This window comes from Solenopsis invicta, chromosome 1 (assembly GCF_016802725.1).
Source record: "Solenopsis invicta isolate M01_SB chromosome 1, UNIL_Sinv_3.0, whole genome shotgun sequence".
Lineage (NCBI taxonomy): Eukaryota > Metazoa > Arthropoda > Insecta > Hymenoptera > Formicidae > Solenopsis > Solenopsis invicta.
Window position 1 is genome coordinate 5,301,506 of NC_052664.1, and position 19,992 is coordinate 5,321,497.

General features: G+C 37.5%; 1 protein-coding gene across 6 annotated transcripts in view; it reads left to right on the forward strand.

Annotated features, from left to right (window-relative positions):
- The window catches only part of LOC105207373 (mitochondrial fission regulator 2), a 48,708-nt gene extending 30,947 nt beyond the window's left edge, over nt 1–17,761 (forward strand). For 5 of the 6 annotated variants that reach the window (XM_039454562.1, XM_039454568.1, XM_039454573.1 and 2 more), the window contains one exon: nt 13,110–17,761. In XM_039454562.1, the coding sequence (XP_039310496.1) occupies nt 13,110–13,257 (148 nt within the window). In that variant the 3' untranslated portion in view covers nt 13,258–17,761. The remainder of the gene's footprint in view (nt 1–13,109) is intronic. The other variant, XM_039454558.1, reaches the window with a different exon arrangement.
- The last annotated feature ends 2,231 nt before the right edge of the window (nt 17,762–19,992 follow it).

A 19,992-nucleotide genomic window follows, 5' to 3' on the forward strand; every position in this document is an offset into this window, starting at 1 on the left:
AAAACAACTCTTAACTTTGTCGAGAGACTTTCTTTCTTAATCACTGGTTGATGGGGAAAATAAAAATATTCTCTGTCTGGTGAATAGCTCTGTTGCTCCGCCAAGGACAAATGCCTCAGCGTGTTATAGTCTCTAATGAACTTGTGGTAGTCCTCTTTTAATTCGGATCGCTAGTTTAGCCTTTTCTCCATGGCTAAAAATCTTTGTAATGCTAAGTTTTCTGATTCCCCTAGCTTGATCGATTCGTCTCTTGGTAGACGAATGATATATCTTTCGCTGGTATCTTCACAGTTTTTAGAAAGAAGTTCTCGGCTTGTTGCTCCTGTGGTGTGTACGCTACCTTCTGTTTTTTTAATGGTGACTTTTTTATGTTCCAAAATTGATCGTTCAATGTTGCGATGTGGCACATTCACTTGTTGTTTGTTTGTTTGTTGCTTGCTGTTGTTGAGTCTATTAACTTCCTGCCGACTATCCATTCTAGTTACCTATCCTGTAGCCTAGGTAATGTATTACCTAGCTCTTGTTGTCTGGTACGTAACAGTGACCAGAAAAGACTGCTACCTATGAGAAGGTCTATTGCTTCTGGCAGGTTGAATCTTTGATCTGCCAACTCTAGATCCTCCGGGATCCTCCATGATTGTGTATTAATTTTGATTTGCGGCAACCTTTCTGTTATGGTTGGCATGACTAAACAACCTAATTCTGCTGAAAATTTGTTGTACATTGATTTTATGTTGACTGCTACTGATTCCTTGGCTGTGGCGTTCGATTAATGCCACTGACTGGCACTATCTCCTTGTTGCTTTTCAAGTTGAGCTTTCTTGCTAACTTCTTGTGCTAACTTCTAATAATGTTGCTCTGTGAACCGGGGTCCAGCATGGCTCTGCAGACTCGCCGATTGTCGTCGCTATCCATTATAAGCACTCTGGCTGTGGCTACGAAAACTATGGATTTTGTAATCTGAGTGGTATTCACAATGACCGTTGTTTTTTTGTTTACTATTGTTGACTGATACTTGACTTGCTTTGATTCTGGTGCGCTGGCTGATTTGAGTTGATTTTTATTATCTGATGCTGCTGGTTGTCTCTTCGTGTACTTGCTGTCCGAAGGTTCTTTGTCTAAATGTAGAATGGTATTATGTTTCTTTGAACACAATCTACAAGTTGATGCCGTACATTCTTGCACGTAATGACCTTTGCGTAGACAATTGAAACATAATTGTCTCTTTTGTACTTCATCTCTTTTCTCTGAAATAGATAATCTATGAAACTTTTCGCAACGAGAGATGTGATTCCTCGCAATATGCGCAACCTACCTGTGTAGTGGCTATAACTTTACTTTTTTCTTCGGTTTACTCTTTTCTTCGATTTTCTAGGTGATATCTCTAATTTATTTTTTGTGCCCTCTACTAACTTTAACGTGTGCGCTCTATTCGTTAAAAATTTTAATTTAACTCTTCTAAGAAGGCATGTTTTCGGAATCTATTTTTGCTACTTTTAATTTCCAATCTTTTCTTGTTGTGTAATCTAACTTTTTGCTTAGCCAAAAATGAGAAGTGTATCCTAATGCGCAACCGGTTGTCTTAAAGCTTCTAACGCCCTGACGTGTGTACGGACTGAATCTATAAAGTTTTGCAATGTTACGTGACTATCTTTATTTACAGGTTGCAAATCATGAAGCTCTTTTATGTGCGTGTTAATGATGAGTTTCTTGTTTTCGTATCTCTGCCTAAAAAATTACCATGCTATTTCATGGTTTTTATCCGTGGTTTCTAACGTGTGTATGACTTGTAACGCTTTATTTGTTAATGAACTACGCAAATACTGAAATTTTTGTATGTTTGTTAACCTAGCGTTTGAATTTATAACCGACGTAAATGTGTCTTTAAACATTAACCAGTGATCGTAATTACCGCTGAATTTAGGAAGCTGAAGTGTTGGCAATTTTACATTAAGACCCATTACCTGTTGTTTCGGTGCTGGCGCAACTACCGTCTCTGACCTTATGAGCCGCTTCGCTCTTGCAAGATATTCGAAATAAATGTCTTTGATTGATGCTCGCTTGTTTGCCAGCTCTGTGTGCAACGTCTTCATCTTCTCCTGCGTTAGTGATGGAGTCTTCTTGATCTTCAATTCTGCTATCTGCGTCTGCGTCTCATTGTATGACTTATAGAGTTCCTCGGCGCGCCGGATTCTGGCTGGTAGCTGGATCCTCAGCGTCTCGCCTTCATCTCTCACAAATTTAGCGAATTGCGTGAGCTGTCCTTTGATGTTGGTTTTTTTTGTTTGTAGCTGGCCAAGGTCCGCCATTGCTATTTTTAGACACTGACCGTAATGGATGCTTGCGCCGAAAATGAATGCTTGTGTCAAAATGGATGCTTGTGTCGGAAGGCTTCTCGAAGCTTCCTACCGTTGCTTGCTTGCTTGCGCCTTGGTTCTTGACGCGATTTTTCACTATTGCTCTGTTTTGCTGTCGCGATTGCTCTCAACCTTGCTTGCGTTTTGGCTCTCGACGCGATGCTTTGCGGTTGCTGCCGCGCGACCTGATATGTTCTGCGACTGGTGTCGCAATTGCTCTGCACTGATTCTGCGGCTGTCACGGATACTCTGGTTTATTTGATGACTCACTCTCCGAATCCGCACTTTCGGTGTTCCGGTAATCCTCAGATCCGGCTCGAAGGACCAATAATTATGTGGAGTATTTCTGATGAAACACCATGTATTTGTTGGCTGGTTTTAAACTGCTTTATTCATTGCTTATAAACACATTGCTGATTCAACGGATGGCCGAAGAAAACGGTGTTACTATTCGACGGTCGGCCGCAGAAACGCACGCAATATGCACACATGTTGCTACCTTAACGGTTGCCCGAAGAAGAAGAAAGGAACTTTGAAGTGCTCCCGTACGTGCTATCATAATGCACTCTGCTAATTTGATGCGCCACCGCTACATTAACTTTGATAGTTTTACTGTGCCATCTCTGGGCTTACATCTAGACTTAATTGATAAGCACTGACTCCTTATGAGTAATTGATGCGTGTTGACGCATTGCGATAGCTGACCCGATACGTGCTGACACCTTACGATATTTGGTCCGTGCTTACAATACTATACAATTATTACCATTATCATTATTATCATCACAGTCATCTTCAGAAAAGTGGATCAATTCCCCCCCCCCAAAAAACAAAAAAAAACAAATAGATTTGGACCGGAAACGAAAAATTGTAATGATGACAAAAGAATATCCTAATTGGTTATTGGAATCACTACGGAAAAAAGGAGCACGTAATTTAAAACGTAAAAGTGTTTTAAAAAGGTATGCATACCTCGTTTTTAACACATTTTATGTATTAAATTCTATTGATTAAATAATTATAATGTTTTTTTATTATTATTATTTTATTATTACTAAATTGGAAAAAGATGTATTATCTGGTGGTACACGACTTGGTAAACTGTCTGCCATCAATACTTGGACACTTGATAGATTTAAAGAAGCTAGAGAATAATTGGAGCAAGTCACAACAAGAACGTTGCGACAATGGGCGATGGCTGCTGCGCAACAATTCTTCTCTAACACATTTAAATTTAAAGCAGAGAAAATGTGGGTTAATAATTTTAAACGAAGAAATAAAATTTGTCAACGACGGATTACCAAATACGTTACTGAAAGAGAAATAAAAGGAATGGATGAAATTTTGCCTGCTGCAGATAAAGGACCCCGCCCGGTTCTTCTGGAAAATGGGGTCCCGGTCAAATTAGCCCAACTTTTGATATGATGTAGATTTTGACTTACTGATTAAAAGTCTCAATGGTTATCAGGCCAAATAATGAATAGTTTTGGAGTTACAGCGGCTTTAATATCCAAAATTGACGCCGGACGACGGATGTCGTCCGGCGATATAACGCGATGGTAGGCACTTGATATTTCGTGTGTTTCATCCTTCTTAGAGTTTTCATTCATACTTTTATGTGTTGCACACTTACACACCTATATACACGAATATACATACACGCGCATACACACACACGCGTGCGCGCGCGCACTGTTTGGGTATTTTCATAATGCGCGTGTATGTATATTCGTGTATATAGATGTGTAAGTGTGCAACATATAAAAGTATGAATGAAGACTCTGAGAAGGATGAAACACACGAAATATCAAGTGCCTACCATTGCGTTATACCGCCGGACGATGGATGTCGTCCGGCGTCAATTTTGGATATTAAAGCCGCTGTAACTCCAAAACTATTCATTATTTGGCCTGATGACTATTGAGACTTTTAATCAGTGAGTCAAAATCTACATCATATCAAAAGTTGGGCCAATTTGACCGGGACCCCATTTCCCAGAAGAACCGGGTGGGGTCCTTTAGAAAACAAATTAAACTACTTTTATAAAATTTTCACCCAGATTTAATAATTAATACAGATCAAACTGGTTGCCAATATCAGTCAACGATTGATCGGATGTTAGCCCAGAAAGACATAAAATCTGTATTTGTTAAAAAGGAAAGTTTTTATAAAATTTCTCATTGACATACGGCCTAATATTTATTAACTTGTTCAGGAAAACTTATACCAAAAATGTTTCTTTATTTACAAGAAACTGGAGACAAATTTGGTTCTAATACAGAAATAAGTTGATGCTCTTCGAATTTGGAAATGTCATCGTCAAATGCTCTAGGTCGGGAAAATTAACAACAAATATTTATACAGACTACTTAAAAGAAGTATTACAGCCATATGTAAAAAAGGAAAAGTTTTTATTAATAATAGTGTTACCAGGAAGGTCGTCTCGTTATCACACACTCACGCTGTGACAACACGTGCACTCCCGAAATAAAAAGACTTTTAAAAAGATAACTTTAATATAAAAACGTTACAGTTCGTAAGAAAGATCAAGACGACTACAACCATAACAACCGTTGACAGGGAACGATCTTCTTCTGTTGCGCTTATAAATCGCCTCGTACGAATCGATATTAGACGCTTCCTCAGGGCAGGCACGCAACAATAGATTCTTGGGGTTGTTCCAAATAAGTTTAGAAATATATGATGACATTTTTGTAAATGGCGAGGATCTTCCAACTTGTCAAGTAAAAATTATTTCGCCAAAGTGTACTCCTTTATGTCAGCTTTGCGACGTATATTTTTACAGACAGGTTAAAAATTTTATTAAAAAATTACAAAATTATACTTATCTCCTTAAAAACAATAGAGAAGAAATAGCCAATTTCCAGGATGCTATTAAAATACATTCCTTCATAATCAATTAAGCGTATCAATCTTCTGTGATATGTTAAAATATGCATAGTTTGCATCTTAAATAACAAATGAAAGGAGTCTTTAAAAACGTAAACAAAGTTTGTTTTCCAAATTCTATCAATCAAATAAAATGTAAAGACTGTGCACATGAAATGTCAATGATTTTATGTGCATGGTGCGATGAACCATTGTGTTTTTATTGTTTTTACGATAAGTATTACGCTCCTTGGCCAAAAACTTGGTGATAATCCGCTGTTCCATGGAGACATGCACTTTTTCTCGCTCATGGTTTCCGTTGATACAAAGGGACCCGAGAGGGTTGCGATCAGTTCTCCCCTCTCCTTAACGGTACAGCTAACTGCGCATCAATCTCTTTCACGTCTAGAAGTCTTCTGGAATTTTTAGGAAAATTAGTCCCGTTTATATTGATGCACCCTCGCGTGCATGCGTGCGTATATATGCGTATACACACATTTATACATACACACATTTATACATACATACACACACGCACCCGCGCGCGCGCGCACACACACACACACACACACGCACACGTACACACGCGCGCGCGCGCACACACACGCACGCACACACACACGCACACACACACACACACACACACACATAAATGTATGGCCGTGACGGAGCTCGCTCCACCGCGGTAACTGGTTTCTCGGGGATTCGGCGATATCGTCGAGATCTCTCGACGGTGGCAGAGCTCTCTCTACCGCTCGGATTTCTCGAGTGTTCAGGACGGAAAGCGGGATCGGAAAGCACCGAAATCTTTCAGCGGTGACAGAGCTTGCTTTACCATACGGATTTTCTTAGTCTGGCTTGGAAACTGGATCAGAAAAGAGTCGATCTTTTCACGAGATTGCTCGCTTTTTATACCGCGATCTTCGAGAGTCGGAGATGCTCAGGTGGAGTTTGGTTCTTCTCGGATCACAGCATCCCCGCTGCTCCGAAATCGGTTTGGTATCGCGCTCTCATTCGCTCATACGCCTCTTCGTCGCTTCAACGCTAGGAGCGTGCGCCTCAGTGCGCGTGCGTGCGGAGTTCGCACGGTAACGGCGCGTTCATTGAGTTGTTAGAACGCGCGTTTATTAGCGCATAGCGCCTGTTTGCCTGTCCGGCGGGTGTTCGGCCGGACAGGGGGCGGTTTTTGGTCCCAGGGAAGACGATGCGGAGGCGCATCGGTACATACACACTGTAATGCACTTTTCCTACGTTTGCCAACCGCAGGAGAGCGCGTACAATTAGTTTTGGGACGAGAAGCGGCAATAATTAAAATGTAATTCGTAAATGAGCGCTAGGCGCGATTCTTTGCGCTACTCGAAATCTCAAAAGACGAAATCTCGACCGCAATACCGCTGCCCGCGGCTCACTCAGCATATGGCAGAGGGGCGCGGTTCTTAATATTACGGGGAGGAAGGGAGAGGAAAACGCAGTCACAACGCTAGAACTAAGTTGGATAATTAATGACAATATATTTCCTACAGTGACTGACGCGATATATTTGACAATAGTTTACAGTGACAAACAGACGGTCGATAATTTTGCAACGGACAATAGGCGGAAGAAATAGTAGCGAGTCGGAGGAAAAGGTAGAGATGAAGGGCGGCGTGTAGAATCGACGAGAGTATAATTTGCACGATCGGAAATGTTTAAAGGCGAGAGAAAACGACGGAGACGGACAATGCTTTACGGCAGACGGAATACGAAATTCGCGACACATTAGCATTCGTAACGTAAACGCATGCGGTACGGACAATTTTAATCTCGCACCCGAATAACTTACAATCTTACGCGGTTTTCGCACGGACATAAGGCTCCTTACGGCAGAGCGCGATCGACGATTAACAAACACGACAATTAAATCTTTGGCATCCCGGTAGCCGGTGTAACTCGCGGTAATTTCATAAGTGACGAATCTCGCGGAGACCGATTGGCTCGAGTCTCGCGGAGATCGGATCGCGCAAATTCCACACACCGAGCTACTTATACGACTTCCCGTAATCAGTCTAAGACTCCTCTCGATAACTGGCGCGATTACGAGCAAGTTCACGAACACCAGTCCGGTACAAAGATTCTCCCGAAAAATTAACTCAACACGGTACGGAAATCTCTCACAACTCAAACACGGTACAATACAGAAGTCTTTCTTAATTCTAAACGGTACGAGTGACTGTCGGTGCGTGCGTATCCCTGAGAGGGATTTACGACGAAATCCAGGCTGCGGTCGATCTCTCTAGAAGCTTCGCTATTACGACTGTAAATTGGAATCGCGGAATCTCAATTACGATATGCGGTACTAATTGCTCGCGACAATGGAGATCGACCCGGCCTCTTAAGTCTACGGTTACCGGAGCGGCTTACAAAAAGTCGGCAAGTGGTTGTCTTCTGCGGAACTTTCTCTGGGCGAAACTTTTCTCCGTGACGGTACGCATGACAGTGGTGAGCCGATCCGCGTTTCTGGCTTGCCAGACTCCGCCGAATTTCCGCGTGACGTCATGATTCCTTCTTCCGCCGATTTTTGCCGGTGATAGGCTCACTGCCCCATTGTGCGTTCTTTGCTCTCCGGTAATCAGCTGTCATTGGGCAATTGGTAGTTTGTCCTCTTCTAATGCTCCGGTATTCGCGAGTCTAGCATCTCGCTCTCCCTCGCTGCTCCGCGCCGTTGTCACGCTGTCACAGGGCGCGCCGCTCGTCTATCGGCGGACCGACGGGCTAAGATCTCGAAATTTTCCTGTTGTCGCCGCTCCAATTTAGGTGCCGTTCCCTCGTGTGGTTACAGGCTGGCCAGGCCTTTGCCGACATTTCTTCAGGAAAACGGCTCAGCGGGCTGCAGTCCGCTGGCTCGATTTTGGGTGGCTACTTCGGTAGATGTTGCTGAAACCAAGGACGACTTTAGCATTTGGAGCGTTTGGAAATACAGGGTGTTTCAGACCACCCGTACACCCCTTTTCTCTTCGCAGGATTAGGACCAATCAAAAATATATCAGACGAAAGTTGTAGGGTTTCAAAAGATCTATTCAATGATCTTATCAGTTTGACCTTGGATGGCGTCGCCAAGGTCAGATCGAAATCACATTAAGTTTTTTAAATGAAACACCCTATTTTTGATTCCAGAATCTAATAGCTGGTGTCAAGACCTTTCCAAAACACTACAAGAAAGTTTATTTTCGTTGACTACTTTCCGAGTTGTGCGGCTTGAAAGTCACACTACCGCCAACACCATGTAAATAACAATATAAAATCACGCGTTACGCAGAAAGCCGTGCAGCCGACACAAAGAAAGTAAACACGCGAGCCGGGCCAACAAAAACAGATCATGAAAAATCGTGAAAGTTAGCTGTCGCGACCGTAGATAGTCACATACATATGTATGTCATAATATTATGTAATTACATTATTACTTTAACGGTAGCACACGAGCAATAACGAGCGCGGCTTTCTGCGTAACGATGTCTAACTCGTGATTTTATACATATTGTTATTTGCATAGGATGTAGTAGAGATGTATTCACCACAACGCTATTGTGACTCAACTCAACACGAGTGACAATAACTCTCTCAAACTTGTCACCTACGTCTTCAATAACCGTCATATCAGTATCAATCGCGCAACAAAAATCCGACCCTCTTTATTAGTCTAGGTTTATTTAGCCATGTCCTATTCCAATGAAGAAGCATATGATATGCTGCTAATTTTAGGTGAGTATCGAGGTACATTCATTGCAGCGGAAAGATTGTGGCGGGAACGTTATCCTGATCGGACTCCTCACTCGCGAAATGTTTTTTCACGTTTGGCTAAACGAATCAAAATTAAAGGTGTCGTTCAGCCTCAACATAACAAAGGTACACAAATTCGTCGTCCGATTATGGATGAAAGAACAGTGGAAATTCTTGCATCGACAGAATTGAACCCTTATGATTCTTTAAGACGACGAGAACAAGATTCTGGTGTTAGTAAAATCAGTGTTTGGCGCATTCTAAAAAATAACAAATTTCACCCTTACAGAATGTCTGTTCATCAAGCGTTGAATTATAACGATATTAGACAGAGACTTGTATTTTGCAACTTTATAAGACAGCAACCACTTGATTTCCACTTGAAAATTTTATTTTCTGACGAATGTACACTTAAAAGTGATGGATCTGTTAATACTTGGAACTCTCGTTATTGGGCACAAAATAATCCTCACTGGTTGAGAGAAGTAGATCATCAAACCATTTGGAAAGTCAATGTTTGGTGTGGAATTATTGGAAGTCAAATCATAGGTCCTCTTTTCTTTGACGAAAATCTAAACGGTGATAGATATTCCGCCTTGATAATGATAGATCTTCCTGTCTTACTAGAAAATATTCCTCTGCAATTGCGCCTGAACATGTGGTTCCAACAAGATGCATGTCCGTCTCATACATCGAGAGTTGCTCGTGCGGCATTAAATACTATGTTCCCCGACAAGTGGATAGGCAAATACGGTCCAATTAATTATCCACCCCGATCACCAAATCTCACCGTCCTTGATTATTATTTCTGGGGAAGGATAAAAAACTTGGTCTATCATGAACGTCCGACTACGAGGGATAATATGATTCGTAGAATAAGTGAAGCAATTCGATCCTTACGTGCCGAGGAAATTCTTCGAGCAACCAATGATTTTCAAAATAGAGTTGATGCTTGCATCGCAGAGAATGGTGCTCACTTTGAACATTTAGTCGCTTAACAAAACATACACTCATTCATTCCCGAACGTGAGAGGCAAGGGGACTCACGTGAATCAAGCACCCCAAACGTGAGAGGCAAGGGGACTCACGTGAATCAAGCACCCCAAACGTGAGAGGCAAGGGGACTCACGTGAATCAAGCACCCCAAACGTGAGAGGCAAGGGGACTCACGTGAATCAAGCACCCCAAACGTGAGAGGCAAGGGGACTCACGTGAATCAAGCACCCCAAACGTGAGAGGCAAGGGGACTCACGTGAATCAAGCACCCCAAACGTGAGAGGCAAGAGGACTCACGTGAATCAAGCACCACAAACGTGAGAGGCAAGGGGACTCACGTGAATCAAGCACCCCAAACGTGAGAGGCAAGGGGACTCACGTGAATCAAGCACCCCAATGGGATGAAATTCTCGTCACGTCCACGTCGTTCATTCTGGATAATGCTAAGTACGGGAAAATGCATACAGTCAATCTGGACATGATTGATCATCAAACATAATCAATCCAGTTAATAAACAAAAGCAGAGTACATAAAACTTTGACTCCCCTTTTCCTCCCCCATACACATACGCATGCACGTATGCACACACCCACACACAAGATTAAATCCGACTAAGTAACCACCACATGGTACATCTTGAGTAATGCTGATGCTGGCGGTAGTGTAACTTTCAAGCCGCACAACTCGGAAAGTAGTCAACGAAAATAAACATTCTTATAGTGTTTTGGAAAGGTCTTGACACCAGCTATTAGATTCTGGAATCAAAAATAGGGTGTTCCATTTAAAAAACTTAATTTGATTTCGATCTGACCTTGGCGACGCCATCTAAGGTCAAACTGATAAGATCATTGAATAGATCTTTTGAAACCCTACAACTTTCGTCTGAACATATTTTTGATTGGTCCTAATCCTGCGAAGAGAAAAGGGGTGTACGGGTGGTCTGAAACACCCTGTATAAACGGAAAATAATAAACGGAACCACGACTTAACTTTCCGGCGCGGGATCGGCACCGTCGCGCCTCCGGCTGCTTCCTCTGCTTCCTTACTCGATGTTTTTCTCCGGACGGATGCCACGATTACAGAGTCAATAATGCCGCTTGGGTTTGCGCTAACGTCTCCTTAGCGCTCTCGATAATTACACAGATTACACATAAAAAAATTATGCGGAAATAAAGAGCGGTAACGGCACTTTAAAACGGGGCATTTGCTTCCCCTTCTCCCTCCCGAGGAGAGAGAGGCGCAACCCAGGGTACCCTTCACGGTCTTTTACTGCTTATCAACGCTCTCCGGGACGGCGCTACGGAGCGTCACGTCACAACACACGCACGCGCGCGCGCGCGCACACACACACACACACACACACACACACACACACACACACACACACACAGAGGGTGCCCACATCAGCAACATCTACCGAAGTAAACACTTCCCCTCTTTATCTCGTAAGCTAAAGATAGACCCAATAAATGTAATATCAAATTAAAAGGCTTGAACTAAACTTTATTGCGAGCACAGTGGTTACTTTTTGCCAATTGCAAATTCGTTAAAACATTATTTATATGAGTAAAAAAATGTGTGTTTTAAAATACATTTTATGTGTAAACAAAAAAATTAATAAATACAATCAATATTAATTAAATTATTTATTACCTAAATATGGAATATTTATTTATATTAAATACAAATTTCAATTTTTTAAAATATTGTGTTTGATAGAACTTTTGACAAAAACGTTTCGGAAATGTTTGTCATATAAATAAAGTCTAAAATTTTTAAAACATTATTTAAAATGTATTTCAAAATTTTAGTGTATTTCAAATGTAATTCATAATGTATTTCAAATTTTTAATGTAATTTATAGTAGCAATACATATAGCTTATTATTTGCTTACCTTGATTTCTTCAATGTATTCCTCATTTTCTCTCTCGTATTGTAATTTGAATTTTTGTTTATTTTATTTCTTAAATATGGAATATATGCTTATATTAGATGCAAATTTCAATTTGCTTATATTAGATGTAAATTTTTTCTAATATTGTTTTTGATAGAAATTTTGACAGTTTTAGAAATGTTTGTCGATTGAAGCTTTTAATATTAATTGATTAGATAACTTAATTAGTATTGATTTTATTTATTAATTTATTGAAGCAAGATCGGCAAGATCAGAGCATGTTTTGACCGATGAAGACAAGATTGTTAGCAATTATTCACCAAAGACAAGATTGTTGAGGGTTTACATTAAAGAGTTTATATCAAATATTCAAACTGCGCGCCGTTAACGGTTTGACAATGTGCAATACGTTCGTAAAAGTTGGATACAGCATTCTTAATTATATTTTGATCAAGTATAGCAGCTTCAAAAATATGATTGCAGAGATTCTCCAGATGACTTTGTTGGGGCATACTGATATTGCCTTAGTTGGTTGGGTCTACGATCTTGTCTTAGTTGACTGGATCCACAATTGATTTTGCCATAGTTGGCTGGATCCCCGATTGATCTTGCCTTAGTTGTCTGAATCTACAATTTATCTTGCTTTAATTAGCACACATAAGAGGTATAAATTTGATCGGGCAACCTCTATGTGGTACATCGTGGGTAATGCTAATACCAGCGGTATTATAACTTTCTTTAACTTTCATAACTCGGAAAGTACTTAATGATAATAAACTTCATTATAGTGTTTTAAAAAGCTCACATTAACTATCATTTTCTGGGATCAAAAGTAGGGTGTTCTATTAAAAAAATTGATGTAACCTTAACTTGACTTTAGCAATGCCGCCCAAGGTTAAATTGATAAGATCAATAAATAGATCTTTTTGAGCCCTATAACTTTTGTCTGAAACACTTTTCTGTAAAGCTTTTCCTCACATTGTATATAAACTCAATTTTCACATTGTGTTTAAAATATTGCTGCAATATTATTAAAATCATATAACATATCTATATTTTAATAATGTTTTTGAAACGTTGCATTGCTAGATTGCAATAATTGCTGTAATGTAATTGTAAAGTCCTGTGCCGTACGGAATCTACAAACGATTATGTAAAAAGGAATGCGGAAATCTTACAGCTTTCAAAAAAAAAAAAAACTATTAATTTTTATAGATCTCCAGGTGGACATCCTATAAGAGTGAGACGTGAGAATAGTCCGTGCAATGATTTGCAGGAAATTTTACGAAGACGCTATATTGCAATGCAATCTCCCAACAACAGGAATTCATCATCTAACTTAGCTATGGACGAATCATTTTGAACGAGTTCAAAACAAATGGTTCGTAGCTAAGTAAATGAAAACTTTCAAGTGTTTTTATTGTATTGTGTATTTATACGAAATTTAGGATTTTTACGATAAGTATTGATCTTTCATATGTTTGATTTATCGTAGACATGCTGTGTTTGTATTTTTTGCACTTTATATTAGCTGAAGTTTATAGCAAAAGAATGAAAATAAAGATTGCCACTCAGGCGTCACATTAAAACTTTACTAATAACGATGTAATTAGAATTTTTTTAACGGTTTTAAAAAGAAATTAGTTTCAAGTCCATTTAGTTTGCATTTCTGTTTAAAGTCATTATTGTAGATGAGGTTGTTGATATTGAAATTTTGAATCAATCGATTTTTCTTACAACACCTAATTGTATGAAGTTTATTGTCCGAAATAAATATTATTTTTGTAATAATTTAACAAAATAAAATGTGCAATTTCTGTTACTATTTATATATTACTGATATAAATGAAAAATTTTAATTACTAATTGCGTGTAAATAAAATAGATTTTAATTTAATCAATAAATATTAATATTGTAATTATAATTTTAAACTCGAAATAAAGATAGGCAATGAGAGTCCTTGCGGTTGTTGGTGCGTATATATAGATCTAATTTATTTTTACATTAATATCTAATACAGAAAATAACGAATGTTTCGACCCCATTTTGGGTCATCTTGGGTCTAGCCAAAATACAAAATTAACGGAGAAAGCTCAACCTTATCACATGGCAAATGCAATAACTCTATCCTATTCAGGTGTTAATTCGAGTGATTACGCCATATTAAATTGTGACAACAAGTATCAGTAAGAAGATTGATTCTGTGTAAGTTACAACGAGTTGTCGTGCGAAAGGAGGAGATGCAAAGAATACAGCAGTTGACGCTGGCATATGGTTGGAATTCAATATATAAAAATCCAAATTTACAGCGTTGCCCCAAGCGTTAATAATTCCGCTCACTGTCACGGTCCGATCAATACTGATCAAGGTTTTTGGTGTATAGAAATCAATTTCGCAACCTCTCTCCGAGCTTTGACCGCTCCGTCCAATGACTCTGTCAGATTGGTACTGTTCAAGGTTTTCTTGGTTGTGAGAAGTAACGGCAAATCGATCGATACAGTTCAAGGTTTTTTTGGTTGTGAGAAGTAACGGTAACTTTTCAAGCGGATGAAACGAATAAGTATATGTCTAGGTATGACGACTAGGTGTATGATTAAGATTACAATCTGTCTAGGATACGAGCATAGGTATGGTGCAAAAATTCTGTGTCTTCTTGTCTATTGAGGCCATTCTCTTGGCGTTTAATATGCAACATTTCCAAAATTAAGCGTTTTCCCAGGTATTGTTCTTTGTCAAGAATTGAGATGTTGTCTCAGTCAAATTCATGGTCTTCGGTTATCCTATGTTCTGTAATAACTGACTGTGTGTTGGTGCTCTTTTTGTCGTGATTTTTGTGTTCGAAATTTTTGTTTTTACTTGTCTGCTCGTTTGCCCTACATACGATGCCTTGCAATCTTTACATGAAATTGTAAACGACGTTTCTATTATACAATTTAGGATGGTTGTTCTTTTGTGTTTTGATAACTGTCCCTAGTTTATTGAGACTGAAATACGACAATTTCGTATCAAGATCTTTTGTAATGCTCTTAAACTTACCGAATGTATATATGGTACAGTAAACCAGCTAATATTCTTTTGAATGACATTTTTGTTATTAATTGGAGTTAATTCTTTCTATTTGTGTTTTTTGAAAAGGTACTCAAGTCTAGAATTAATGGCATTAAAAATGAAACTCCTGGAATAATCATTGTCAAGGCCATGAATTTGACTGGAATATCTCAATTCTTGACAAAGAACAATACTTGGAAAAAAGCTTAATTTCAGAAATGTTGCATATTAAATGACAAGAGAATGGCCTCAATAGACAAGAAGACACAGAATTTTTGCATCTATGCTCGTATTCTAGACAGATTGTAATCTTAATCATACACCTAGTTGTCATAACTAGACATATACTTATTCGTTTCATCCGCTTGAAAAATTACCGTCACTTCTCATAACCGAAAAAACCTTGAATAGCATCGATCAATTTGTCGTTATTTCTCACAATCAAGAAAACCTTGAATAGTACCGACCTGACAGGATTATTGAACGGAGCGGTCAAAGCTCAGAGGGAGGTTGTGAAATTGATTTCTATATACCAAAAACCTTGATCAGTATTGATCAGACCGTGCCAGTAAGCGGAACTATTGGCGCTTGCGTCAACGCTGTAGATTTTGATTTTTATATTAAATTTCAACCATATGCCAGCGTCAACTGTTGTATTCTTTGCATCTCCTCCTTTTGCATGGCGACTCGTTGTAACTTACACAGAATCAATCTTCTTACTGATGCTTGTCACAATTTAATATGGTGTAATCACTCGAATTAACACCTGAATAGGCTAGAGTTATTGCATTCGCAATGTGATAAGGTTGAGCTTTCTCCATTAATTTCATATTTTTGCTGAAGATGATTCAAAATCGGGTCGAAATGTTTGTTATTTTCTTTACCAGATATTAATGTTAGAATAAATTAGTTTTATATATACGCACCAATAACTGTGTGGACTCTTATTGCCTATCTTTATTTAGTTTAATATTTGTGAGTCCTGTCAACTTTAAATTATAATTTTATTTAATTAGGAATTTTATACATATTACAAGTGTTACATAATAAATATTATGAATTTTAATATTATGAATGTATTGTACATATATTTGGCATATAAATGAAATTTTATTTTAGAGATTATTTTAATCCCATGATCTTTAAATATTATTTTAATGTGAATATTAGAACTTATGAAGACAAATTTATATTGTTTTTGCAAGAGAGTGTTTCATTTATTTTAAAGAGATATTCCAGTCTAAAGCGCGAGAAAGTTTGTCTGCTCTTTTAAAACTGTTGACTTCAAGCACGGTCATATTGAAGTCAGTAAGTGAGAAGTAACACGTAAAAATTTCAATTGTGGCATTTATAAATAAAGAGAATTTGGGTAAAACGGAATAATAAGATTGCTTTATAACACTTCTAAAAATGGGCCTTGACAATTCCTTTTCTCCCTTGACAATTAGTAAATAGTCGTAAGAGGCTCGTGAAACTTATTCAGGCAGGAAAACACATGATTAAGCTGAAGTTTTATCCATGACATTTGTAAAGAAAAAGAATTTGAATAAAACGGAATAATGAGATCACTAAAAATGGGCTTTGACTATTCTTTTTCCGCTTAACAGTTAACAAATAGTCGTAAAGAGTACATAAAGTGGAACCTATTTAGATAGGAAAATACACGCTATTGAACACAATGAAAAATTTGTTTTTATGTATAAAATTCAGAGAAACTTGTGGCCTATTTTTACGAATTTGATAAATACGAGACAAGTCACATTTTCACAATGAAACACAATAATGAAATAACGTGCAAGTCATAAGTTTATCGGTAACATGTCACGTTTCACGCCTATTAGTTTTAATTTTTTCTGCGATGCAGTGGCATCACCGTCAACGCGGAGTTCTCGACTGAGGAGTCAGAAGCCTTAAAGAAAACTGTGGCACATATTTTCCTATACACATTTATTCGTTTTAGTAAATATTTACTAATTTTTTGGAAGAAAACTGCTACACATATTCTAAGATTTTACATCTATTTGTACATATTTAATAAACATCTACAAATTTTGGTAAAATGTTTATTACTTTATATTACGTAAATTTAAGAACAAACTTATTTTTTAATAAGAGTACATTGATTGTTATGTGATAAACACAAATAATTGACAAGTCTTAATAGTCATAATTAGATCTTTGTGCTGAAATAATGTTTCTTGTGTGATTTTATATATAATTTCCAATTTTTCCGAATTGTGTGCCGTTACTTTTGGTTTCAATCATAACTTAAATTAAATCAGAAAAGTAATATCACGGAATTAAATTGACGATCAATTTAATATCAGCAAGCATCTCTACAATCCCCCCCACCCTATCCAAAAAATCTGATTGCTATGATCGTTAAAGCTTATCAATTTATGTGTTTATCGCATAGTGGTGTATTCTTATTAAAATACATTTACAATATGGACTCTTAGAAACACTATAAGTTGTTGCGATAGATATTAACAAGTAGAATGTAAAAAAATTTAAGTCTAAATTCTGATCGAGGTAATATTTTTCGCAATAAATTTTTTTACAGCTTTTTATGTGCGTGCGTGCGTGCGTGCACATGTCAGCAGAGATAAAGATCTCACAGTTTATCATTTTCGTAGTATTTAATGACTTCAAATCTTTTGATGTGTGCCTCTGTTTGTGTATGTGAATGTGTGTGCGTGTACGCGCGCGCGCGCGTGTGTATGTGCATGCATATTGTTAGCAGAGATAAGAACATTACATTAATATAATATAATGTGTTTTATCATCTGTACATAATAAAACATATTTTTTTACAATATATCTACTCGATTATATATACGCATGTATGCATATTTGATCGAGGATCACATATACTGACAAGGAATGGGTAAGAACTATAAAATGCCAAATGAGATGAGTCATAGTTTATTTGAAAGGAGGGAACAAATATTAAAAGCGTAAAAGGGTTAGTATGAATGGGTCTTATTTTTTAAGAAGTTTGCAATTACCATAGTAAATTAGTTACGAGTAAATTATGGTCTTATAATTTATGATATTGTAGAAACTCACAAAGTGTATTATTTTTCGGAATAAATCTGTTCGTTAAGGCCTAATTTTTATTTATCTTTATAAATAATTTATTAAATATTTTTATTCATTTTTTATTAATACTAGAACAACACAAGTGCGTGCTACGCGCGCGCCATTTATTTAGTTTCATGTTTACATATAACTACCCAGATTTTGTAATGTATTCTTTGCACAAAAGGAGAAATACTTGCTAATTACAAGTTTCCCTTCGGTTGCAGTCACGTTGTTATATCGCAGACGTTAATCTCTTTGTATAAGACTATCTAAAGGCAATAGGAAGGAAACTGTTTCTCAGGCAACTGAAGGACAATAGTGTACGGAACTTATTAGTATAAAATTTCAACAATTTTTATTATAATATTTCTTCCAAATATAAGGAAATTGTTTTAGCATTATAATTGATTAAAATTATGTATTTATGTATTTTAATATATTTCAATGAAATATGTATGTTATACCCAGATAGCACACAATATTTATGATAAATATTAATAAATATTTATCTAATTTTTTTTATAAATATTATAGAAATAAATTAGAGAAAAGTGAGCTCAAGAGCCACGCGGGATGTCGGGTGCAAATAAATAACAAAAAACTCCAATGTCAGGCAAACGTTTCGACCTTTAATGACGGTCTTTCTTAGTGATAATACAAGTCTATAAAACAACAATCGCACTAATTAAGATCTGAATTTATCACAATAAGCAAATAAAGAACAGAAATAAGAAATGAAAACAAGTTACCGAATAGATATTGGTTGAAACAAAAAAAGCGTCAGTTTTGGATTAACAAGATAAGACACATTACATATGTCGCCAAGACTTCTGACGTGTCTAACGAAAAAACAACTTTTTCTTTCCAACGGCTTACGCCTAGTGTAAATGAGACAATACACAAAATCCATGTGTCTCCCTCCGAATTTAATTCTGAGATTCCTCTGGACACTTTGCATAGCGATTGGTTTACCAATCTGAGCAGTACTAATATCCCGAAGGACGTCCGATATCTTTTACAACTGGGGGACCGCTTTGGTTTACCGTTCTTGGATAGTGACAGAGGAAGAACATTATTAGAATTTATCAAACACATAGAACATAACATCTCAAAATACCGAGAAAACATACATGCGACAATTAGGAATCGTTCTGTGTCGATTTTGGGGAGCTTGTTCTGTAGCGGCCGTCCGTCAAATATCAATAACCAACTAATTAAAGACTGGTTACGAACCACGGGGAGATTCGTTAGAGAGCATCCCAATATTTTGTTTACCAGAGCGAACAAGGGTAATATAACACTTGCTCTTGATAAGAATATCTTCAAAATGGAAGGCATGCTCTCTGACGAATCTACTTACGTCAAATTATCAAAAGATCCGATTCAAAAATTAACTAAAGAGGCTCGCTCTCTGCTCTCTTGGTGGAAAGAAACAGGTTTCATTGAACAACATACATATAGGAATATATTAACAACGGACGGTGTTTTGCCGAGAGCCTACGGTTTGCCAAAGATCCATAAATCTAACAATCCCTTAAGAATTATAATTTCTTCCATAAATAGCCCTGTACACTCTCTAGCTTATTTTTTACATAACATAATTTATAACAGTATACCAGAGGTAGATAGTTTCATTAATATATTGTGTTAAAATGGTACATTCCGACGCACATAAAAGTTAAAAAAAAAAAAATTATTTAATTCGAGAAATTGGTTCGATTCTTTAATATTTAACAGTTGCATTATATATATATTTATTGTACCATTCAGCTTTCGCCAAGAAGCAGGACTTGGTTTACAGAAAATCTTTAATTCCATTCATCCTTCCACACTTTCCCTACTCTCTCTCTACCCTACTTCATTCATTTCTTCCGCCATATTTTTCTAGAGACATTGAGTCTCTTTATGCGCATGTGTCTACTTTATATAAATTCTCATATATATATATATATATATATATATATA